Source organism: Trichechus manatus, unplaced genomic scaffold (assembly GCF_000243295.1).
Source record: "Trichechus manatus latirostris isolate Lorelei unplaced genomic scaffold, TriManLat1.0 scaffold00010, whole genome shotgun sequence".
Classification (NCBI taxonomy): Eukaryota; Metazoa; Chordata; class Mammalia; order Sirenia; family Trichechidae; genus Trichechus; species Trichechus manatus.
In genome coordinates this window covers 23,728,117-23,753,307 of record NW_004443946.1, presented here as the reverse complement: position 1 = coordinate 23,753,307, position 25,191 = coordinate 23,728,117, and the positions used below count along the sequence as shown (strand labels likewise).

General features: G+C 36.5%; 1 protein-coding gene across 4 annotated transcripts in view; it reads right to left on the bottom strand.

Annotated features, from left to right (window-relative positions):
• PCNX1 (pecanex 1) overlaps positions 1-25,191 on the bottom strand; it is a 190,227-nt gene that overhangs the window by 118,044 nt on the left and 46,992 nt on the right. For all 4 annotated transcript variants that reach the window (XM_004371001.2, XM_012560045.1, XM_023726337.1 and 1 more), the window contains exons 2-5: positions 18,152-18,360; positions 9,152-9,257; positions 1,424-1,469; positions 579-668 (exon numbers count right to left, since the gene is read on the bottom strand). In XM_004371001.2, coding sequence (XP_004371058.1) covers positions 579-668; positions 1,424-1,469; positions 9,152-9,257; positions 18,152-18,360 — 451 coding nt within the window. The remainder of the gene's footprint in view (positions 1-578; positions 669-1,423; positions 1,470-9,151; positions 9,258-18,151; positions 18,361-25,191) is intronic.

Here is a 25,191-nt window from a genome sequence, read left to right as displayed (position 1 = left end):
TGTACTACTGTTTCATGAGAAACTATTTGTTCTGTAAGCCTTCACCTGAAGTACAATTTAAAAAAAAAAAATCAATTAAAAATCTGGTACAGGAAGGTACCGTGTTGGAGGCAGACACACAGTTTCTCAGTAAGTCTAACACAGCAAGTTATTTCTCTGTTATAACACATGGTTTCCGCAGTTGAGCAAGAGATGAAGCAGTTGGCATTTAGAGGCTATACTGAGCGGAAAATGATAGCTTTACACACTAGATTATCACTAAACTGGGCAAGATGATCTGACCAACTACAGGAATAACAGATCCTTATCTCCCACTTCACACTAACTCTGGGGGGGCGTATGCTCATAAAAATTCTCTCTCCGTGGTTATTTGGCAGAACATGTATAATTAAATTCCAATTAGCTAAAAGCGCTTACAACCCTATATTACCACTAGCCCAGTAAATCATTGTATTTTAGTGTTTCTTAAAATTATCACATTAAATTATTATATACGTCTGCCAAAATGTGAGCGAAGTATTCCACAAATTCACCCTGGTAACCACAATATGTAACATGGTAAAGTACAGTGTTCTTACCTTGTTCTTCACTTCCTTCCTTACAAAGACTAGAGCTTTGGCCCAGACTTAAACTGATATCATCAGAAGTCTTAGCAGTGTCTGTATCGCCTATAAAGTTAACAGAAACAAGTGAGGACATTACATAAAAGTTAAGGCTATATCATTTGGCATAACCAAGAAAGGACATCAAGGAACATGTAGATCTCTACCAACTGAAGTAATTTTTGATTAGCAAGGGTTATAATAATGGAAGATGCACTGAACAAGAAGCATCATGGACTATCAGACCACATCATTATTCTCAGAGTGCTGCAACCAAACACCGTGGAAAGCTTCACAGTGTTAGCTGATAAAACAATTTCTTCAAAGACAAGCAGTTTTGAAAAAGAAACACAAATTATATTATTTCTTTTCCAAAGAAAATTAGTAAGCTAAAAAATTGGAGGGTAAAAATAATACAAATTTATGCGAAGTAGATGTAGAAAACAAAAGGCAGAAAAAACTTTTTCTTAAGTGTCTCATTTGCACTCACACTTACAGACTCTACATCAAAAATTAGTTTTCCATAAGCCACACCAAACCCCATGAAAGAATTCTACCTCAAAGCAAGGAAGTTTCTCATAGATCAAAAATTGTAATTCATGCAATGCAAGTGATCAAATACTTCTGTGAAATCTGGATAATGAAAGTGGACCACAATTTAAATCAAGTAACCTTTAATATTAAGGTATATAATTTTATCTATAAAATAATTTCCAGACTGATTTTTCATTACATTTGAACGTATGACACTCAGTTATCTTTATTAAAATCAAAAAGGAAATAGAAAGTCAGAGGCAACTTTCGAGTTAGCTCACATCTACCTTTAATAGTTGCTGCTGTTCCAAGACGAGAGGAACCAGATCCAATCTGAAAACATGACATGACGTAAACAAAACTAATTAAAATGTTAGCTATATATCATCATCTATATAAACAAGCAAGATTATCAAACAAAATTATCATATTATCAAAACATGTTATTAGTCCCTTTTATCAATATAAAAAGCTACCCTCCTCCCCCCTCCACACACACACTGAGCATACTATATCACAACACACAACCTGTTTGCTGTGGCACATGCCCTGCATATATTTCAGATGTGCTGAGATCCTGACTCCCTCTGGATGCTCAGGGTTGCTGGAGCCCCAGGGCCAGATGCCTCCAACTTAAAAGCAGCCTGTGTTATAGAACTATTATCACCATGACATGTTCATGTTATGAACAAAAGCAAAACTATGTGTTGAGTCTATCTAAAACAAACATAGACTTATCAGACATATTAACATATGCTACCAAGTGCAACCTAAATCTTGCTGTCAAATTATCAGTGTTTACTTCAAGGGACAGAGTAGCAAGGGTGGGGGTCTGGGGACCACGGTTTTGGGGGACATCTAGGTCAACTGGCGTAACGAAGTTTATTAAGAAAATGTTCTGCATCCCACTTTGGTGAGTGGCGTCTGGGGTCTTAAAAGCTAGTGAGCGGCCATCTAAGATGCATCAATTGGTCCCAACCCACTTGGAGCAAAGGAGAATGAAGAATACCAAAGACACATGGAAAATATTAGCCCGAGAGACAAAAGGGCCACACAAACCAGAGACTCCATCAGCCTGAGACCAGAAAAACTAGATGGTACCTGGCTACCACCAATGACCGCCCTGATAGGAAATACAGTAGAAAGTCCTTGACAGAGCAGGAGAAAAGTGGGGTGTAGAACTCAAATTCACATAAAAAGACCAGACTTAATGGTCTGACTGAGACTGGAGGAACCCTCGAAGCCATGGCCCCCGGACTCTCTGTTAACCCAGAACTAAACCATTCCCGAAGCCCACTCTTTCAGACAAAGATTAGACTGGACTATAAAACATAAAATAATACTCGTGAAGAGTGTGCTTCTTAATTCAAGTAGATACAGGAAACCAAACGGGCGGCTCTTGTTCAGAGGCAGGATGAGAAGGCAGGAAGGGACAAGAGCTGGTTGGATGGACACGGGGAAACTCAGTGTGGAAAGGGGGAGTGTGCTGTCACATTATAGGGATTGCAACTAGTGTTGCATAACAATATGTGTTATAAATTTTTGTATGATAAATTAACCTGAGCTGTAAACTTTCACCTAAAGCACAACAAATTTCAAAAAAAAAGGAAAAGAGAAAAAAAATTATCAGCGTTTAATATGTACTTTCTTGAGTTTCAGAAAAAAAGTACTTTTTTGCAGACTAACTTAACAAATTTAAAATAAAAAACTAAAGCATCCACAAAAAATGAATTTTTAGCACAAACTATAAACTGAAAACTAAAATCTGACTGCAGACATTTTAGATGGTATAACATTTCTCTACAATTTCAAAGCCATCATTTACTATATTACCATAAAGATCATATAAACAAATACCACAAATTCCACGAACACATTAAGGAAACCAAATACAACAAGTTACTAAATCTGTAAGTCTCAGTAACTGTTTTCAAGAGATTCAAAGAAGAAAACAGTCAGGCAAATTCAGATTCTTAGGATAAAGTCTGAACCCACCCAGAGGGCTTCAGAAGACAGGCCTGGCGATCTGCTTCCAAAAGGTCACAGCTTTGAAAACCCTATGGAGCCATTCTACTACGTACACATAGGGTCACCATGAGTCAGAATCAACTCCACAGCAAGTAATCATAACAGGATAAAATTAAGAGCATTCATATAATACGTAATATATTACAAAGTCTTTCCTTTCATTGATTCAATTTAACTGAAGTATACAACATGAAATCGCTTACAATATAGATTAATATTAACTTTGAAGGGCCACGAGGGACTTTTTTGATCTGTATGCCAATTACGCGAGTGTATACGTATGTAAGGACCCCTGGTGGTGCAGTGTTTAAGAGCCTGCCGGCTAACCAAAAGGTTGGCAGTTCAAGTCCACCAGCTGCTCCCTGGAAACCCTATGCAGCAGTTTGAATCTGTCTTATAGGGTCAGTATGAGTCAGAATCAACTCGATGGCAACAGGTATACATATGTAAAAGTTTACTGAGCTCTGTACTTAATATTTGTGCACTATGCTGTATATGTCATGTCAGTGAAGAAGTAAAAATAGACACACACGATAGTTGAAACTATTAATAACCTCTTAATGTAGCTGATAAAAAATAAGCTTTGCAATATTTTTTGAACTGTTTATTAAACTTGATTCTCCTAGTTTTTCATGTCTGCTTTCAATTAGCCATAAAAAGCACTGCAATTAGCCAGAAAGAAAAAAGCCAAAGAGCGTTTTGCTGCAAAATAAAGTTCCATTCCTACCACACTTGCTAGACAAGTTACAGAACTGACGTAAGTTACTTTTCTACTAGAATAATAAACACATAACCTCCCAGACAGAAATTCAAAGACAAACAAGCAAACAAAAAAAGCACTGCTCTGTGCACATCCTTCTAGAAATTTAAACTTAAAAAATTTTTTTCAATAAGGGTATGGCAGTCATCATTTGATCACGACCTCAATGTTCCTTTTTTCTTTCTTTAACAGGCTTCCCATTTTGTTCAGATATTGGGCACATGTCTTTTCATCTATGAGAAGTAGGCCTAGTCCCTTGTCCAGAAGCAGGTACATGACTCAGTTCTGGTCAATGAATGTACAGTAAAGTCGGCTTCAGGAAAGGGTTTTTCCATGTCTGAGAAGAAAAAGACCAGGGAGGATCTGTCTGCCCCACGCCTTTGTGTGCGTCTTACTCCTCAACAGTCATGACTGAAGTTGTTGTACTCATTCTGCAACCTTAAGGAAAAAGCCAAGAGAATTGTGGAAATGCCAACCCAGAGCCATAGCCGTACTGAGCTGCTTTATAAATGTCACACCACCACCTCCAGACCTTAGGTAGCGAACATAAATACCCATTTCTTTAAGTCACAATTAGTTGAATATTCTCTTACTTGCTAACAAAAGCATTTTTAACTGATACAATGGGTGATTAGATTTTATTCTTCATGCTTTTCTGTATTATTTAAGTTTCATCTCCCACCCCCTGAAAAATAATCATGAGTGGGCATGAGTAAGTATTTACACCTGAAACAATAGGAGAATCAGTATATGAACTTCAGTACATCCAAATAAAAGAATGCAATACGTTCTCCAAGTGTCACAGCCTGTTCAGCTGGTTGGCTAAAACATGGACCAAAATGTGGCCTGCACTAAATAAAGCTGAAATACGAGAACTGCCTTGGTATACTGTAGACAAAGGTATCCAAAGGCTTAAAAAAAATCAGAATGTTAGAATGGATTTATCATGCCAGACCCACCCACCCACCCCAGAAGTGTCCAGACAACACACCTTTCACCACAACTGTGAGGAATAAATTTGTGAAGGAAGCCGCAGCATCCTTAAAGAGCACTGTGACTGCTCTTCTCTGCAGGTCAGATATTACAGTGGGAAATGCCGACACTGAATTGGGAAATTTAAGTGCAATGAGGGTAACTGGATCCCAGGTGCAGGGGCAAAGCAGCACTTCATCACCAAAGACAAGGTGAGCGTGGTTTCTGTGATAGACAGCAGAGTTGAAGCGGTAATCAGAATAGTCTGACTCTAACAGTCTATGGAGTTGGCTTAAGAGATCCCTGGTGTCCTTAGGAGTGAAACAGACAGGAAGTCTACTAAATATTTACTTGATCTGTATAAATGGAAGAGTTCTAGGTTTAGTGAACAGAGGTCTAACTTGAATCACAAAAACAGAGTCACAGCTCCTCAATCAATTCCCAGACTTGAGCCAGTTTACAGACCCACAACTCCTTCAATGAAGGGAAGGTCAGGTCACCTTAAGAAAGAACCTCGCTACACTGCCAAAAATTGATACTGTTAATCTTTCTCCCAGCCTTCCCCAAAGAGGTCTATGGCCTTTTACCAGGGTAACTGGTCACTGGGGAAAGGAAATAATTAGACTTTTCAGGGATTACTGACCACTGGCTCTGAACTGACACTACTCCCAGGAGACCTAAACATCACTGTGATCTACCAGTCAGAGTAGGGATGTATGGAGGTCAGGTGATCAGCCGAGTTTTAGATCAGGTCTGATTTACAGTGGATCCAACCAAAACCAAAACCAAACCCACTGCCATCGAGTCGATTCTGACTCGTAGCAACCCTGTAGGGGAGAGCAGAGCTGCCCCATAGGGTTTCCAAGGCTGTAAATCTTTACGGAAGCAGACTGCCACATCTGTCTCCTGTGGAGCGGCTGGTGGGTTTGAACCGCCAACCTTCTGGTTAGCAGCCAAGCGCTTTAACCACTGTACACCAGGGCTCCTCAGAGTGGGTCCAACAGTCCCCAAACCCATCCTGTAGTGATTTCTTCAGTTCCAGAATGTGTAAGTGGCATAGAGTTACTCAGCAACTGGTAGAACTCCCACACTGAATATGACATTTACTATGCCACTATCAATGATATTAATATGCTCAGGATATATTCAAAAAAGAGAATCAAGTTCCAAACAGTATGCACAGTATAAACCTACTTTGTTTAAAAAACTTTTTTTGAGGACATTTTGTATGATTCTGTTCTTTATGGATGCTTTTGTTCAGCTCTTCTTTTTGCTTACCGTCATTTGTTAAATTCTATAAAAATGAACACATTTAGAAAAGATTAACAAAAATAGTGTCTTCATACATATGGAGGTGAAATTTTTTAAGTGGTTTACACAAACTAAAACAGTCTAGTGCTTCTTCTCTTTGAGAAGTGCCATAGGAAAAAGTCTAGGAAGGATTATGGATGTCAGAGAAGAAAGACATTACTTCCAACTAGAGAACCTATCAGGCAAGGTCACCTCCTCCACAAAGCCTTGCCTCTCTCTAGCTAGAAATAATTATTTTTTCCTCTGAAATATACATCTACTATGAGACTGCAAACTCTGTGGTGATAAGACCCACTCCACACCCTGAAAACCAAGTCAAGTGCCTTGAATACAGTTGTTGAACAGGAAGACAAGTGACAAAAGGGAGAGGAAAATAAAGGGAAAAAAGTAAAGGAGGGGAAATGGAGAGTAGAAGAGCGAAGGAAGAAGGACAGAGGTGGCAAGAAGAAAAGGACATTAATAATGACTAAGACATAGCCAACGTGTTCAAGGACAGAAGACATTTACATCAACAAATAATGATGATAATGTATGACTGCCATATAATAAAATACGTTCATGAAACAGTGGTTATGCCTTTATCAATAATATTGCTGCCGATACACAAAAAGCCTGACTCCTTCACTTCAACTTCTCTAAAGGGTAACAATAATTATGTCAACCATTTCTTTTGTCATAAACAGTATAAAACTAAAACATCAAAATCCAAGTAGCATAATAGCCTCCAATATTTGCCCATTTTTTTCCAAGAGTTATTATTTTAAGGAAAACCAAAATAGATATGCTACACATTTATGTGTGCATACACATTAATTACATTCAAGATGGGATTCTCTCCTGAAATAAGTAGGGTAAGCTCCAGTAGATACAATGCCAAGAGCAGAGTCTCCAAAAGTGGGTGGCCACTGCTGTGCTCTTTCACCTATTCTACTGAAAAAAAATAAAAAAGGTGTGGCTCTCCAAAAGATAATTAGAAAAATGCAGGCTTTCTGGGGGGTAATCTGACATTGCCTACACTTGTCAATAAGAAGAGAAGACAAAGTTGATTAAGAATACAAAATGTGTATTTAAGGATTAAATCATCTTTTTCTCTAAAAAAGAAACTGAGAAAAACACAAGGCCAACAAAAAAAATAGGATCAAGGATAGTAACACTTTCTTCAAACTGGTATTGTAAAAAGTGAAACTTTAAAAAAATGAAGGTAGCAACCTAATTAATAAGTCACAACCATTTTCCACAATGTTTTAGTTGTTTTTTTTTTTTTTAAACTCGAAATCATGTCTCACTCCATCTGCTTGTTAGGAAAAACCAAAAAAAAACCCAAACTCATTGCCGTCGAGTTGGTTCTGACTCATAGTGACCCTATAAGACAATTTAAAAGATGTACTTTTTTCTGTATTACAATTAATCATAACTAAAACTGTTACCAAAATTCAAAATTCACTTGAAGTTTACATCATGAAAGGTAACTTAAATAGAGGCAAATCTTCTATCAAAATACCCTAGGAAACAAGACCCTGATCAAGATTTTAACTCATAGAAAATAGTGTCTTTTCATAGTATTGTTCTTAGATAGTACAGGGCTAACAATGCAGACAAAGTAACGACAAATAGCGAGTGTTAGGAGAACTAGGTGCTGCAGGGCCTGAGTGGTACAAACAGTTAAGTACTCGACTACTAGCTGAAAGGTTGGTGGTTTGAATCCACCCAGAGATGCCTCAGAAGACAGGCCTGGTGCTCTGTTTCCTAAAGGTCACAGCCTTGAAAATCCTATGAAGCAATTTCTACTCTGAACACATGGGTCACCATGAGTCAGAATCGACTCAACAGCAACAAACAGCAACTTACTCATTTGTTAAATGAAGAGCTAGGTCCAGTTCTAGCTGTAAAGTCTTATTATCTATACAGATAGAGATAATGAGCAATCATTAACTGAAAGTCTACTGTGCACAAGGCAGTGTACTAGGCAATGGACAAAGGAGGAAAATGTACTCTGTAGAGACTTATAAACTGCTACATATCACCATGCACTAAAAAAGTGCTAAATAAATACCATAAATAAGTGCTCCATCTGCAAAAGAAAGGGGCAACAAGGTGAGGGTTAGCCTAGATCCTGATATAAATCAGCTGTTTCTTCTTCCTTACAATGAAAGGGCTGAAATAATGACACTAAAACCCACAGTGATCTTAAAGTTCTACTATGAGAAGACCTCTAAAGTTTTTTCACAAAGGTTACCATCACATGCTCATAGAGTTTAACTCGTGAAATCACTTGAGAGGAAGGCAAGCAGGAATAACTGGAGCTTTGATTGGCATGGAAGATGTTTGAAAAGAGTTAATGAGAAGAATTCAATAAGAGAGTTAATTTAGAATGAATAAAAGAATTGTAGCAGCAAAGGCCCAGGCGAGGTTAGAGAGAATGAGAGTACAGCAGGCTTCAGTCAAGTTTTGAGATAATATTTTCAGAGATAAACTATTTAGGTTAAAAGTAAAAGTTACACAGCAGAAAGATGTTAAAACTGGCAAAAGCAGATCTGAATTCTACTTCTAGGCCTACTATCAACACCTTGAGCACTGTGAGATTTTGTGCAACTTATTTCATTTCTTTGCCATGTTTAAACCACAGATCTCTATCCCTCAAAAACGGGGATGATGTGAAGGTAAAGGAGAGTGCACAAGCCAGAAGCTAAGATTCATAAGAGCTCTGACCATAACGGTCTTGCTCAAAACTGTATATCCAAGCAATCAGCATGTGGTACGTGCTCAGCAAAAACATACTTAACATGAAAAGTCATTAAAAATAACAATATTATAAAAGATGTTATAAATAAAAAAACAAAAAAACGATAAACCCAAACATCAACGGACAGCTACAGACATGAGATTACCTGGGACCATCATCAGGAGGAGGGAAAAGGCAAAGTAGAATAGCACAGGTTCTTACCTGGTTGCTTGGATCTAGACCAGCATAAGAATTCCTTGAACTGCAACCAACTGGGGGTGTGGCCTCTCGAATGAATTCAGACATTTCAATCCCTCCACCAGGATCACTGTGGGGGAAAAAAATGAGGAAAAGAAGAATAACTGTCATTCTGATACCAATGATTTTATTCTTTTTTTTTAAGCTACTGTAATTTTTCTATAAAACTAAGGGGTTGTGACTTATAAAAGAGCAAATAGCTTTAAAAAAAAAAAAGTGATTAGTGATCATTCTTCACTTTTAAGTCTGATGGAGCCCTGGTCTGATAATCTGAACTATTTTATAATCATGACACTGCTTGGAAAATATTTAAAGACTCTCTTATCCCAAACTGTGTTCACCCAATTCAGCATTAGAAACTGGCCTTAATAACAATTACAGCATAACAAACATTTTATGATATGTGCCATAAAATGACTCTAGCAGAGAAAGAGAAATTGGCCAAACATAAAAACAGAATCAGTTATTACTCTGCCACAGTAGACAGTCTGAGCTGCATGAAAAAGTAACCCAGATTTTTTCTGGTGAACCACCTCATCCCAGACTTCATACAGTTTTGGATAATGTTGACTGGCCAGAGTCAATCAGCATATTCCATTTTTCTGGCCATAGGGATTTTAGTGCATGACCCAACACACAAGGCCAGGAGTGTTCCACTGCTGAGAGAGAAACATTCTCTATTTCTGTTGGCACTGATGAGAAGACATAAGGCCTGGAGGTGCTGCAGCCATCTTACAACCACTAGGGGAGAGCCTGCCTAAGAAGTCAACTAATGGAAAAGAGCAGAGTCTGGCTGAAAGAAAAGATGCAGGGAGGGCCATCCATAAAGAGACTGTTGGAAATTCTGCAGCCTGCCACATCTGAAGACATCCTTCACATGCAGACTTTTAGGTAATGTGAGCCATAAATCCCTTAGACTGGTTTAGGGTAGGTATTCTGACAACTGCAATCAAAAGAAATGGGCAAAGTAGAATTTGCTTGCAAGCATACCTTCCATTTAAGCATTTATCACTATAGCAGTTTGAATTCCAGTGTGTTTTTATTATTTATGGTCTCATAACTATAATATCCCTGTTTGCACAATGGATTCCTGACTCTAGGGCCAATTGATTTTAGTTAGCTAACTAATGTCCAATAAGGAAAAATAGTTTTCTAACTTGCTATCCATTTATAAAAACAGGATATACTAGAACTTTGATGGCTAAGTCAGAGTTTAAATACCCATGTGTGAGAAGAGTGGAATATGCTCATTCATTGGCTGCTTAGTTTAACTCATACAAGCTACGCAGGCCAGAAAGAGAAGCTATTTTTATAAATTGAAAAAATCTTGGGTACACATAGAGAGGAAGCTACAACCACAATGAAGTAGGAATCACCACCAATATTACTATTATATCCATTGGAATGCATTCTCTAAATCAGATTCCATAAGATCAAAAGATGGACAAGGTGAAGATTAAGGAATAAAATACACAACACCACAGAAAGGAGAGAGAGTCCTCATCTTGCCTAGTTTTTTGTTTTTTAAAAATATATAACAGCTTTATTGATATATAATTTACATACTGTAAAATTTACCCATTTAAGGAGTATAATTCAAGAGTTTTTAGTATATTCACAGATACATGCAACTATCACCACAGTCAAGAATAGAACATTTTCACCACTTCAAAAAGAAACCCTGTACCCTTTAGCTAGCATTCCCCAGCCCTCCCAACCCCCTAGTCCTCAACAACGACTAATTTCTGTCTTTACATGTTTGCCTCTTCTGAACATTTCATATAAATGGAATCATATAATATGTGGTCTTCTGTGATAGGTTTGTTTCATTTAGCATCATGTTTTCAAAGTCCATCCGTGCTGTAGCATGTATCAGTACTTTATTCCTTTTTATGTCAAATAATAATTCATTGTATGGATGTACCATATTTTGTTTATCCATTCATGTACTGATGGACAATCTTTATACGTCACTTCTGATAGCAAGTCCAAATGATTATACTCTGAATGCAAAGCATTATTACTCATCAATAAAAACAAATATTTACTGAATATTTACTAAGTTCCAGTCGTAGAGATATATGCTTTATTTGTGTTTTCTTATGAAATCATCCCTAAAACCTGTGATTTAAATATATTACCCTCATTTTACAGATAAAAAATTAAAAATCAAAAAGTATAAAAATCTGCCTAAGGTCTCAGAGGAATGAGCAACATAAACTGATTCACTGGTATAGCTATTAGCTAGTAAAGACCATGAAACAAGTTCCATTTATTGTTATGTATTATAATGAAGGAAAGTGTTTCTGTTCAAGAGTTTTAAAGAAGGCTTTCGCAAATTACAGAAATAGCCCATGGAGTTCAGGTGGAGGTGGAAAGAGGCTGCAAATAATACTTACTCAGCACTCTTCAACATGTTATCATTATTTGTTCTCTCTTCCCCTACACTCCTGAACATACATTACTTATAATCAGTAAGGACTGAGACAAGATTTGAACACCAGGTCTGTACAACTCCAAAGCCCACATTCTTTCTAAAAAACCACATTGCCTTTTCAACAAATAAGACAATGAAGTCTTCTTTCCAGTTCAAAACACTTAGGGCCATATAACTGTTGAGGGGCCTGTCCTGTGCACTGTAGGATGTTTAGCAGCATCGCTAACCTCTACCCACTAGAGGCCAGAAATAGTCTCCACAGTTACAACAACCACAAATGTCTCTAGACATTGCCAAATGTTCCCTGGGGGACAAAATCATCCTCCGTTGAGAACTACTGATCTAGAATTAATGGTCAATAGTCAATATCAAAAGTGGAAAAAAAGGAAATATTAAGGAAACAAAAAAAGATGGGGTAAAATGGATGGCTCCTTCTATTAAACATCCTTCAGCAAAATTTCTTTACCTCTCTCTTCTCCACAAATTCAGAAGTATAACTTTTAGCCAAGCCACAGATGTCCTAAATACAGTTAACATACAAAATGGCTAAGAAAGAGTTTTCTTTATTAGCAAGACTTGCAGGCTTTCAGCAATTGAGATTTCAGCACATACCTGGAAAGTATAGTGGTTTATAATTCTCACAGAAGCAAACTGGTCTACTGCAGTAAGCAATACACCAAATTCAGGGGACCTCTAACTTTATGCCTTAATTTCCCCACCTGTTAAAAAAAAAAAATACCAGGTACAGGGAAAGGCAGAAAAGCAGCAGGGGTCTAATCTGAATTATAGAGAAGATGTCATGAACGAATCTGTTAGCATCATTAAACTGCTTAGGCTTTCATCAGAAACTTCCCAGCACCATTACAATACTAAACTTACAAATATAACCTAGGTTACAATGACGTTCATAATAGTATCAGTAGATAAAAACAAAGGAGATGTCAAAACTAAAAACCTACAACAAATATCTTATTTAAGACTGAAACTTAAAATTATTCTCTTTAAGTTGAGACGAAAGACAAGGATGTTCACCAATACTATTTCAATCTAGGCATGTACTAGAAATCACAGCCAATGAAAAAGTAAAACAAGAAGTATAAGAAACAGAAAGGAAGAAAAAAAATGCCATCATTTATAGAACATCAAGAAATAACCCATAAAGCATTATTACTAATGAAGGAGTTTAACGAGGTTGTTAAACACCAAGTAAACTGCTACATTTAAGAGAAAAACAGAAAATGTAATTATACCAAAAAAAAAAAAAAAATACATTGGCAGAAAAACTATCAAACAATATGATAAATCTAACAAAAGTAGATTTATCTGACTGGAAGAGATCCATATTTGTGCTCATTCCAAAGAAAGGTGGTCTAACAGAATGCAGAAATTATCGAACAATATCATTAGTATCATATGCAAGTAAAATTTTACTGAAGATACTTCAAAAACGGTTGCAGCAGTACATCAACAGGGAACTACCAGAAATTCAAGCCGGATTCAGAAGAGGATGTGGAATGAAGGACATTACTGATGATGTCAGATGGATCTCTGCTGATAGCAGAGAATACCAGAAAGATGTTTACCTGTGTTTTATTAATTATGCAAAGGCATTCAACTGTGTGAATCATAACAAATTACCGGTAACACTGCAAAGAATGGGAATCCCAGAACACTTAACTGTGCTCATGCGGAACCTATACATAGCCAAGAGGCCGCTGTTGGAACAGAACAAGGGGATACTGTGTAGTTTAAAATCAGGGAAGGTGTGCGTCAGGGTTGTGTCCTTTCACCATACTTATTCAGTCAATATGCTGAGCATATAATCTGAGAAGCTGGACTATGTGAAGAAGAATGTGGCATCAGGACTGGAGGAAGATTCATTAACAGCCTTCAATATGCAGATGACACAACCCTGCTTGCTGAAAGCAAAGAAGACTCAAAGCACTTACTGATGAAAACCAAAGACTACAGCCTTCAGTATGGATTACACCTCAACATAAAGAAAACAAAAATCCTCACAACTGGACCAATAAATGACATCGTGATAAATGGAGAAAATACTGAAACTGTCAAAGATTTCATTTTACTGGATCCGCAGACAACACCCATGGAAGCAGCAGTCAAGGAATCGATCAATGTGTTGCACTGGGCAAATCTGCTGCAAAAGAACTCTTTAAAGTGTTAAAAAGCAAAGATGCCACTCTGAGGACTAAGGTGCGCCTGACCCAAGCCATAGTATTTTCAATCACCTGGTATGCATACGAAAACTGGACAATGAATAAGGAAGACCAAAGAAGAATTGATGCCTTTGAATTACAGTGTTGGCAAAGAACAGTGAATATACCACGGATTGCCAGAAGAACAAACAAATCTGTCTAAGAAGTACAGCCAGAGTGCTCCTTAGAAGTGAAGATGATGAGACTTTTTCTCACGTACTTTGGGCATGTTATCAGGAGGGACCAGTCCCTGAAGTGGTAAAGTAGAGGGTCAGTGAAAAATAGGAAGACTCTCAAGGGGATAGAATGACACGGTGGTTGCAACAATGGGCTCAAACACAGCAACGATTGTGGGGATGGCGCAGGACTGGGCCGTGTTTTCTTCTGTTGTACACAAGGTTGCTATGAGTTGGAACTGACTCGAGGCAATCTAACAACAAAAAAACTAAAGTTATATAAGCCTTTTAATGAAGAAAATCATAAAACTTTACTGAAAGACATTAAAGAAGATTAAATAATTGATTCAATATCATAAAGCTATCAATTCTCACCAGAGGGATCTACCTAGTCAATGTAATTCCAATAAAAATTCCAAGTTCTTGCAGACCTTGCCTAGCAGACTCTATAGTTCATATCAACAAGAGCAAAGGACCAAGAACAGTAAAGTCATTCTTGAAAAAAAAAAAAGTAGGGTACTTGCCCCACCAGATATCAAGAGTCATTTCATAAAATCACAGTAGTTAGGACAGTGCAGTAATAGCACAAGCAAAACAATTAGATCAATAAAACGAGAGCCCAAAAACATATCCACCATATATGGAAACTTAATTTATGCTGGAGAGTATTGCAGATCACCAGGGAAAAGGTAGTCTGTTTAACAAGTACTGAGAAAAAAAGTAAAAATGAAATATGAAAAAAACTAAATCTAGGATCCCTATCTGACTAAAAAAAAAATCCAAGTAAAATTGAAACATGAAAAGAAAAAAACCACAAAACTTCTAGAACACTATACAGGAGAATATCTTTCTGATCTCTGAGTAAAAAATAACTTCTTAAACAAGACACAAGAAAATGCTAATCACAAGAAAATAAATTTGATTATACTTAATTTAAGAATGTATGATAATCATAAGAAATCTTAAGCAAAGTGAAATGACAAGCCACAAACTGTGAGAAGATAACATACATGATCAATAAAGGGGTCGTATCATGAATATAAAGAATTCCTATTAATCAATAAGAAAAAGACAACTCCAAAGAAAAATGAAACAAGACACAAACAGGTACCTGAAAGAACAGAAAACCTAAGTGGACCATAAATATATGGTAAAATGCTCAATCTCATTAGTAGTAAGAAATGTTAACTAACAGTCACAATGAGATACATTTTACACTTACCTGACTGGCAAATTTTTAAAGATCTAACAATATCAAATATTGATGAGGATATGAAACAATAAGGACTTCCATATTCTATTGGTGAGAGTGTAAATTGGTACAATAATTTACCAAACAGTTTGGAATTATCTAATAAAATTAAACATGAAAATGCCCTATGAACCACTTTATGTACGCTAGAGATATACATGTGTACCAGGAGACATATACAATAACGTGTTATGGAAATAATCTGAATGACTATCAACAGAGAACGAACACATAAATTGTGGTCTACTCCTATGGTGGTAGTCTACACAACAGTAAATATGAATGAACTAAAGCCACTAGCATCTCGCCTCATGGATGAGTCTATAAAACACAATTCTGTGCAAAAGAGCCCCTCACAGAAAACTGCATGTCCTTTGACTGTCTTTCGGAAATGTCCTAAAGCAGACAAAATCAAATAATATATATGTTTAGGAATACCTACAAACATTGTATAGTAAAACCTGCAAAAGCCGGAACCTGTGTAAGCCAGAGAAGGAAAACGCAAATACTTTCCACTAAAACGAGCAATAGAAAAGTAGTAAGACTGCACCCTGTCTTAGGCAGAAAACTTGCAAGACCCAGAAAACAAAGCAGTTCTGTCAAGTTCCGGCTCTCACAGGTTTCAGTGTGTAAAAATAAAAGAAAGCCAGGGGATTATTAATACAAAATTTAAGATAATAGTTACTCCTAAAGGGGAAAGAATGGAATTAATGGGAAAGAAGTAAATGGGGCTTGTATGATACTTATAATATCCTATTTCTTAAGCTGTGTAGTAGGTAATTAAGCAGTCACTTTTTTATTGTCTAAATTATACATACATTTGACATACTTTTTAGAATGCATGTATTTCAAAATAAATTTTTTTAATAAAAGAAAATTGTAAAACAATTCAGTAATGGAAGCAATAAAAAATATATAATATCTGGAAATAATAAGCACTAACAATTATTAAGTGGTTACTATGTGTTAGGAACTGTTCTAAGTGTTTTATATACATTATCTTATTTATTATTTGTAGTAATCTTATGAGACAGTACTATTATTGTCTCATAATTCAGATGAAAAAGCAACAGCATAAGAAGCTTAAGTAATTTCCCAAAGGCGACAGTTAACAAGTGATTCAAGCCCAGGCAGACAGTGCACAGGGCTACATTCTGCAGACTTTCTAGTAATTCCACCTCTGATAAATTATGGTAAAAAAATTTAGTCATGTTTATATGATGTTTAAAATTTAAACATTATAGTAATGTTTCTAATAGTTAAATTTAAGTTTGAAAATAACTGCAATAACTAAAAATAGGATAGTTAAATTATGGTACATTCACAAAATGACTACCGCGCAGTCACATAAAATAATCATAGAAAAAATGTTTTCACTACTTCAAATATTTACTGAGTATCTGTCAGTGCCAGACACTGTATTAGGCTCTGTGAAATGTAGTAGTTTATAAGAAAAACAAGGTTCCTGCCTTCAAGATGCTTATAAATGCAAGTAAGTGATTAAGTAAGATAGACAAGAATAAAAATGTAATTTAAAGTGGGTAACAAGGGCCTTTAATGAACTGGAAAAAATACCTTGGCACCTGAAATATTTCCTATTATACTTAGTGGAAACATGGTGTAGTGGTTAAAACCACAGACTCCGAAGCCTGACTGCCTGTAGTATTTGATCTTTCTTGTCTTAGTTTCCAGTGATCTATAAAAGAGGGATAATAATAGCATCTACCTCATAGAACAGACTGATGATTGAATGAACTTACATATGACAAGTGCTCATGTAGTAACTGTTTTTTAAGAGTTATATTAGTGGTACCTATTATTTCTATGAGATCACAATAAATTTTGACTATGAATAAATTAGATCCCTCTCTCAAAAAGAGGTAATGGGTTAGAAAGTGACTGAGACAGGCAGGGGGGATACTTTAAGCGGGAAGGGGAGGAAAACCTTCAGGTGAAGGTGACATGTACAGTTAAATCCTAAAAAGTCAGTCACGCAAAGGTTTAAGAAAGGAAAGCTACCATATTTTTACATAAATAATGCATGCATTTTATGTTTGTTTGCCAACCTTGCCCTCCCTCAGCGAGGTATTTTTGTAAGCGCTATGCCAATTTTTTTACATGTTGCTGTAAAAAAAAAACATAGCATAGCACACTTATGAAAATACCCTGCAGGAGGAGGGTGTGACTGGCAAACAAACACAGAACGCACAAGTTATTTGTGTAAAAATACGGTAAGCTTCTAAGGTACCAAAAAAAAGACCACATCTGTTGCCATCAAGTCAACTCTGACTCCCAGCAACCCTACAGGACACAGTAAAACTGCCCCACAGGGTTTCCAAGACTGTGAGCTTTACCAAAGCAGACTGCTATATCTTTCTCCCGCAGAGCGGCTGGTGGGTTCAAATCAGCAACCTTTCGGTTAGCAGCGGAGTGCTTAACCACTGCACCACCAGGTCTCCTACTTTCTAAGGTAAAAATATAAAATTGAAAGATATAAGTGAGAAACATGGATTATAAATGTCCATTAAAATATCACAATTTGCTTAAGATATAAAATATACTTCACTTATATCTGTAAATAAAAAATTAAATGCTTAGATTTATAAGCTATTTCTTTGAGATAAATAACTATTATATGGTAGCATATTGTTTTAACATGTCATTTAGTAATAAGGTCAAGGATGTTGCTTTAATCCCCAAGTATGTCAGTTAGCTTTGTTCTGTTCTAAGACTACAATCCTGTACTTCTCACTGTATTGACAGTGATTAAGACCCAACACTGCCTTAAAACCATATAAATAGAACAGGTACAATACAATAATCACATCATTACACATATATAATAACTTACACCATTGCACTGAGTAACACAGGTTTCCTTACCTCGGCCCATTGCTGTCTTTTCTCCTAGCTGAACAGTTGCCTTGTTCAACTTTGGCTCGCTGATCTGTGAACTCATTTGCACTCCTGTCTACAACTTCTCCAGCATCAAGTGCTCTGTGTAGCCGATAGTTGACCATCTTCAGAACAATGAAAACAGCAGCTATCACAGGACAATAAACTGCTACTATAATCATGGAAGAAGGAAGGGCCTTTAAGAGAAAGAAAACATGCATTTTTAAATATTTCGTTTTATTCAATTAGAGAAATCTGTAACTAAAAAACACACATAAAGCACCAATCTTGTAACATAACCTATTGTGTTACTAGCACTAAATTATGGACATTTAAGATCTCACTGTCCAATACTGTAGCCAATGGCTACATGTGGCTATTGAGCACTTGAAATGTGGCTAGTCTGAACTGAATGTGCAGTGAGTATAATATAACATTGGATTTCAAAGACTCAGTATGAAAAAAGAATGCATCTCAACATCACAATAGTTTTTTTTATAAAAATAGATTACTAAAATTAAGTTCACCTGTTTCTTTTATTATTGTGTGGCTATTAGAAAATTTTGAATCACATATGTGGCTCACATTATATTTCCACTGGAAAGCACTGATATACAGTCCATGCCAAAAGCTTATAATACAATTGGAGAGCTAAGGCAGCACACTGTACAACATGGGAATAATTCAGCCTTGTGATTCAAATGCATATAATCTCTGTCTCAGTGTAATTTTTTTAGGATATAAACATTCTTTCTGTTCTAGAAAACTGAAGTTAAAGCTGTCATGAGAACGACCTTAGAAAACCAGGCAATACATGGGAGATACGCAAAATCTAAGTAGTTTTTTTTTTAAATACTTACATATTGTAGCCTGACAGATAAAAAGAATACAGAACAGAATCAAGCAGTAAACAGATTAATTGCAACAACTCAGTGAAGTGACCTCGGTGTGGGGATTGCATACTTGAGGATTACGTGATGCGGAACTTGAATACAGGGATGTCGGGCTCTGTGATCACCCTTCTTGGAAGACATGGCCTCAGAGTCATTGTTGCAGAGACTATAAAAGTAGGCTCAACTCATCCCCACTTTCATAAGAAAAGTCATCCTGGATGTTGCAGCTCTAGATCCCACATGTTTTTATAAAATGTTAACATCAGCCATCTAAGAACAAAGCCCCAAATTTCCTTGGAAAAGTAATCTCAAATAATCACAATGGTGAAATTAGGTCCTTGGGTCTTTTATCCCAGGGAGATTTAGAAAACAGATATGATAATAATTTTTTAAAATTTTTCATTTGGGGAAGAGTGTAAGTTGGAAATTAAAAAATAAAAAGCAAATTAAGCCCAAATTTTAATAAATTTGTGTTGGGTCTGGGTGGGCATTACATAGGTATATATTACAGGTATATAATTGCTATATTTTTAAAACTTGGATTAAGAAACCCTGCATATTAGAGTATCCAAAAAATAAAATTTATGATTCTAATTTAAAATGCTATTGAACAACGGGTTTAGGCTTATGATGTTAAGCTGAAAAGGTATTAAAATTGTACAACATCCACAAATGCCAAAATTAGAAGAGCTAAGTATTTGGGAAGATTTATCAGACAATTTAAGTACTTAAAAATGAATACTAAATTTATAAATGCAGTTTAAATTTCAGTTAGTTTAACCTATAAAAAAAAAACTCTTAAAAATGATTGTTAAAATTTGTAGTTGAGTTTAAAGTTAAGGTATAAGTAAGGTGTTTAATTTACAGCTCTAATAAATATACATATTTAATTAATTTAATACATATTTTAATAAGTATAATTTTTAATAAATATATTATTTTTTAAACAGTGTCTGTAATAACCTTTTCTGGGCAAAATGGCCACCCTAAAGAAACACACAGAGAGATACTTCATACATTTACAGAAATGTGATACTGGTTTTTATATGACACATTCACATCAGAACTGGAATTCTTAGATATCATTTAGTTCAACACTCTCATTTTCAGACAGGAAACTGAGACCTACTAAATTTGAATGACTTACCCAAGATCCCACCTAGGTCCTCTGGTGACACAAACGGTTTGCACTGGGCTACTAACCTAAAGGTTGGTGTTTCAAACCGACCCAGCAGCACCGTCAAAGAACGGCGATCTGCTTCTGTAAAGATTATAGCCAAAAACACCCTATGGGGCAGTTCTACTCTGTAATATATGGGGTTGCCATGAGTCAGAACTGACTCAAAAGGCAAAGGGTTTGGTGTTTTGTTTTGTTTTTTTATAACCAAGATCACCCATCTATTTAATAACAAAACTAAGTCAGGTTTCTAGATGCCTACTTCACTGTACCTTTCATTATATATACCACGTTACCACTTCCATTTTTAAATGTAAAAGGACAATGAAAAATAAGTCAGAGTCCCACTGTAACTCCCCACCGTCCATGTTAAGGAAACAACCTCAACATTATTACTGAATAGTAGATAAGTTCAATGGAAATACTAACGGCTCCTCCAAATGGAGAAAAATAACAACAGAATTTGCCTCTATAAGGAGTCAAAGAAAAGACTATGAATGCTTAAAACAGATCTAAATAAACCTTCTCTCCCACTACTGTATCACTAAGAGTAGTGAGTAACTGAGTGCCAAGAAGCACACTAAAATGTGTATGATTTATACAATAAGTACAGAATTTCTTCTAAAAACACTGAAAGACTGAAAAAATAAAAATTTAAGTGACAATTTCATACTGGAAATCAGTATCTGATGAATAGCACTGATATTTTCTACTCAAATTATAAAAGTTACTCATTTATTTTACACTATACAGTTTAAATGCTTAAGCTCTGCCAGTGGTTACCACTGAGGTTTCTAGGTGACAGGACAGCTATGCTATAAGCTTCACTTTTCCCAAAGGGGGTAAAAGTGGATACACATGCACTAGGCTGCTTTGCAGCTCTGTGTAAACTTCTCTACTCTCCTTGCATTACTTTATTGGGCTTTCAGCTGATTTTCGGCAGCTAACAATATTAATAACAACAGATCATAAACCTACCCTGTAACTGTGATTCAGTAATATTATAAGAAAATTTTAAATGGTGTCTGCCTTACACAGTTTCAGCAGTCCTTTAAAAATCAAACATCAAAAAACCAGAAATTAATTAGGTCACTTATGCTTCAGTTTTATCAATTACATACATATTTGCTTTTATATTTTATTCAATTAGACATATCAATGCTGTATTTTCAAAGAAATAAGATTTTCAGAAACATTTAGAATTCTATACGCCAATAAGCAGCATCTCATGGAAAAGCAGGTTCTTTTTCTGAAGAAAAACATTTTTAGAAAATTATTTTTCTGTTAAAAATATAATTTTCATATCCCACTGAACAATCCAATTCTAAATTAAAACCTATATTTTTAATTGTTCTAGAAAGTACTTATTGACTTAATGTTAATTCTGTATCATAACAAACAATATTTTTTAAAGTATTAGTATTTCCAAAAGGATACTTTTCATCTTCTTAGGTTAAAATATCTTATCGTAGATGTCATCCTCATATTAATGCTGATGCAACCAAGCACCTTAACTTCCTCTGGTTATAAAAGCCAATCTGTTTTATCTTCCCATAGAAATCTGTGTATAGGTATAAACTGTTCATACGGAAAGGCTGTTTTTACTTTTTCCTAGGATACCAGAAACAGTGGACAGCAGAGGATGCAGGTGGTATAGGAAGTGGTGTAATAAGGATGGACAAACAAGGCCCTGTTTCAGTGTCTAGAAGGGTCGCAGTACTGGACGCTCAAGATAAAGGCCTGCAGAGACATCAGGGACTTCAAGTAGCTCCTCTTAAATATATATTTTATACATCTTACGTATCAAAAGGTTATAAAATTATCCAGCACACAGACCGGGTGTTTTTCAATTCTATTATGCTATGATTAGTTAATTTACTGATTTTTGAGATTTGTTTAGTGTGGTGGTGCAGTGGTTAAGCGCTCAGCTGCTAACTGAAAGGTCAGCAGTTTGAACCCACAAGCCGCTCAGAGGGAGAAAGATGTGGCAGCCTAGGAAACTCCATGGGTGGTTCTACTCTGTCCTACAGGGTCACTATGAGTCAGAATCAACATGACGTCAATGAGTTTTTGGTTTGATAGTTCTATTCGGGTATACAAATCAGTTCAGTTAGAAATTATGGTCTGTAATTTAAAGGTTAACAGACTGGCAGATACCACTCACACCCAAAGTTTGCTGGTGGGGGGGGGACCTTTTTTAAACAAATCTCTTAAAATATCCATCATTAATTCAAGACACCGTGTATGCTTGTTTTTTCCCACTATTGCAACTACCTCATTATTTAAGGTACTGTTTACTAAACACTTGGCATCACAGACTTAATGGGCATTTGGCAAACGTGTACTATCTATTTTAACTAATGATACATCACATTTTGGTAAAGACTCATCACATTTTAATTTCTTAAGCTGAAAGAAGGACCAAAGACTTTAATGTAAAGAGCAAAAGTGTCATTTAATAACAAAATTGTGACGATAGCTCATTCTCCTTGCTCTCCTAGCAAAACAATTATTATCAATTTTTAGAAGTAGTTTTACAAGCTTTTTGGCCAAAGCATATGGTGTACCTGTTTTTTATTACATGAAGCTCTGCTTTCGAATAATGCCCCTATGTTTTCAGTGTCTTCTCATTCAGTGAGAAAACATCAATTTACACTAGAAAATCTTAGATTGAGATTATTTTGAAAAAATTCAAGTATTTCAATTAAAAATTACTAGGAAAACGATAAAAACTTCAATGGCCACCTGGCAGTATTTGACAGTTTCAGTACAGACAACTAACGACCAGGGGGATGGGCCTCTCAGAACAATAAAATAAAAAAATAGACAAAAACATGAACATTGTATCTCACTGTCGCCATTAAAAAAGTAGATTCACTGTAAGAGAATCGTTGTTGTTAGCTGCCCTCAAGTCAGTTCCGACTCATAACGAACCTACATACAACAGAACGAAACACTGCCCCGTCCTGCACCATCCTCACAATCATTGTTATGTTTGAGCTCATTGTTGAAGCCACTGTGTCAATCCATGTTGTTGAGGGTCTTCCTCTTTTTTGCTGACCCTCTATTTTACCAAGCATTACGTCCTTCTCCAGGGACTGGTCCCTTCCTGATAACGTGTTCAAAGTATGTGAGATGAAGTATCACCATATTCACTTCCAAGGAACATTCTAGCTGTACTTCTTCCAAGACAGATATGCTCGTTCTTCTGGCAGTCCATGGTATATTCAATATTCTTCACCAACACCATAATTCAAAGGCATCAATTCTTCTGTCTTCGTTATTCACTGTCTAGATTTCACATGCATATGAGGTGACTGAAAATATCATGGCTTGGGTCAGGTGAACCTTATAGTCCTCAAAGTAACACCTTTGCTTTTTAACACTTTAAAGAGGTCTTTTGCAGCAGATCTGCCCAATGTAATGCATAGTTTGATCTCCTGACTGCTGCTTCCATGGGCATTGATTATGGATCCGAGTAAAATGAAATCTTTGACAATTTCAATCTTTTCTCTGTTTATCATGATGTTGCTTACTGGTCCAGTTGTGAGGATTTTTGTTTTCTGTATGTTGAGGTATAATCCATACTGAAGGTGGTAGTCTTTGATCTTCATCAGTAAGGGCTTTCAGCAAGCAAGGTTGTGTCATCTGCATATCGCAGGTTGTTAATTTGTCTTCCTCCAATCCCGTCCTGTTCTTCTTCATATAGTCCAGCTTCTCAGATTATATGCTCAGCATACAGACTGAATAAGTATGGTGAAAGGAAACAACCCTGATGCACACCTTTCCTGATTTTAAACCACGCAGTGTCCCCTTGTTCTGTTCGAATGACTGCCCCTTGGTCTATGTACAGGTTCTCCATGAGCACAATTAAGTGCTCTGGAATTCCTATTCTTCGCAACGTTATCCATAATTTGTTATGATCCACACAGTTGAATGTCTTTGCATAGCCTAATAAAACACAGGTAAACATCTTTCTGGTATTCTCTGCTTTCAGCCAAGATCCATCTCACATCGGCAATGATATCCCTGATTCCAGATCCTCTTCTGAATCCGGCTTGAACTTCTGGCAGTTCCCTGTCTACGTACAACTGCAATAGCTTTTGAATAATCTTCAGCAAAATTTTACTTGTGTGTGATATTAATAATCTTGTTCGATGATTTCCTCATTCTGCTGGATCATCCTTCTTTGGAATGGGCACAGATATGGATCTCATCCAGCCAGATGGCCAGGTAGCTGTCTTCCAAATTTCTTGGCATAGACGAGTGAGCACTTTCAGCGCTGCATCCTTTCACTGAAACATCTCAATTGATATCTCGTCAATTCCTGAAGCCTTGTTTTTCACCACTGCCTTCAGCGCAGCTTGGACTTCCTCCTTCAATACCATCAGTTCTTGATCATATGCTACCTCCTGAAATGGCTGAATGTTGACCAAGTCTTCTTGGTACAGTGACTTTGTGTATTTCTTCCATCTTCTTTTGATGTTTCTGCGTTATTCAATATTTTACCCAGAGAATCCTTCAATACTGCAACTTGAGGCTTGAATTCTTTCACTTCTTTCTGTTTAAGAAATGTCGACCATGTTCTCCCTCATCTGTCAGTTTGTTGTACTGTGGTGGCTTGCCTGTTGCTGTAATGCTGGAAGCTATGCCACCAGTATTTCAAATACCAACAGGGTCACCCATGGTGGACAGGTTTCCGTGGAACTTCCAGATTAAGACAGACTAGAAAGAAGGATCTGGCGGTCTACTTCTGAAAGAATTGGCCAGTGAAAACCTTATGAATAGCAGCAGAACATTATCTGATACAGTGTTGGAAGATGAGCTCCTCAGGTTGGAAGGCACTCAAAATACCACTGGGGAAGAGATGCGTCCTGAAAGTACAGTCGACCTTAATGACACAGATGGAGTAAAGCTTCTGGGACCTTCATTTGCTGATGTGACACAACTCAAAATGA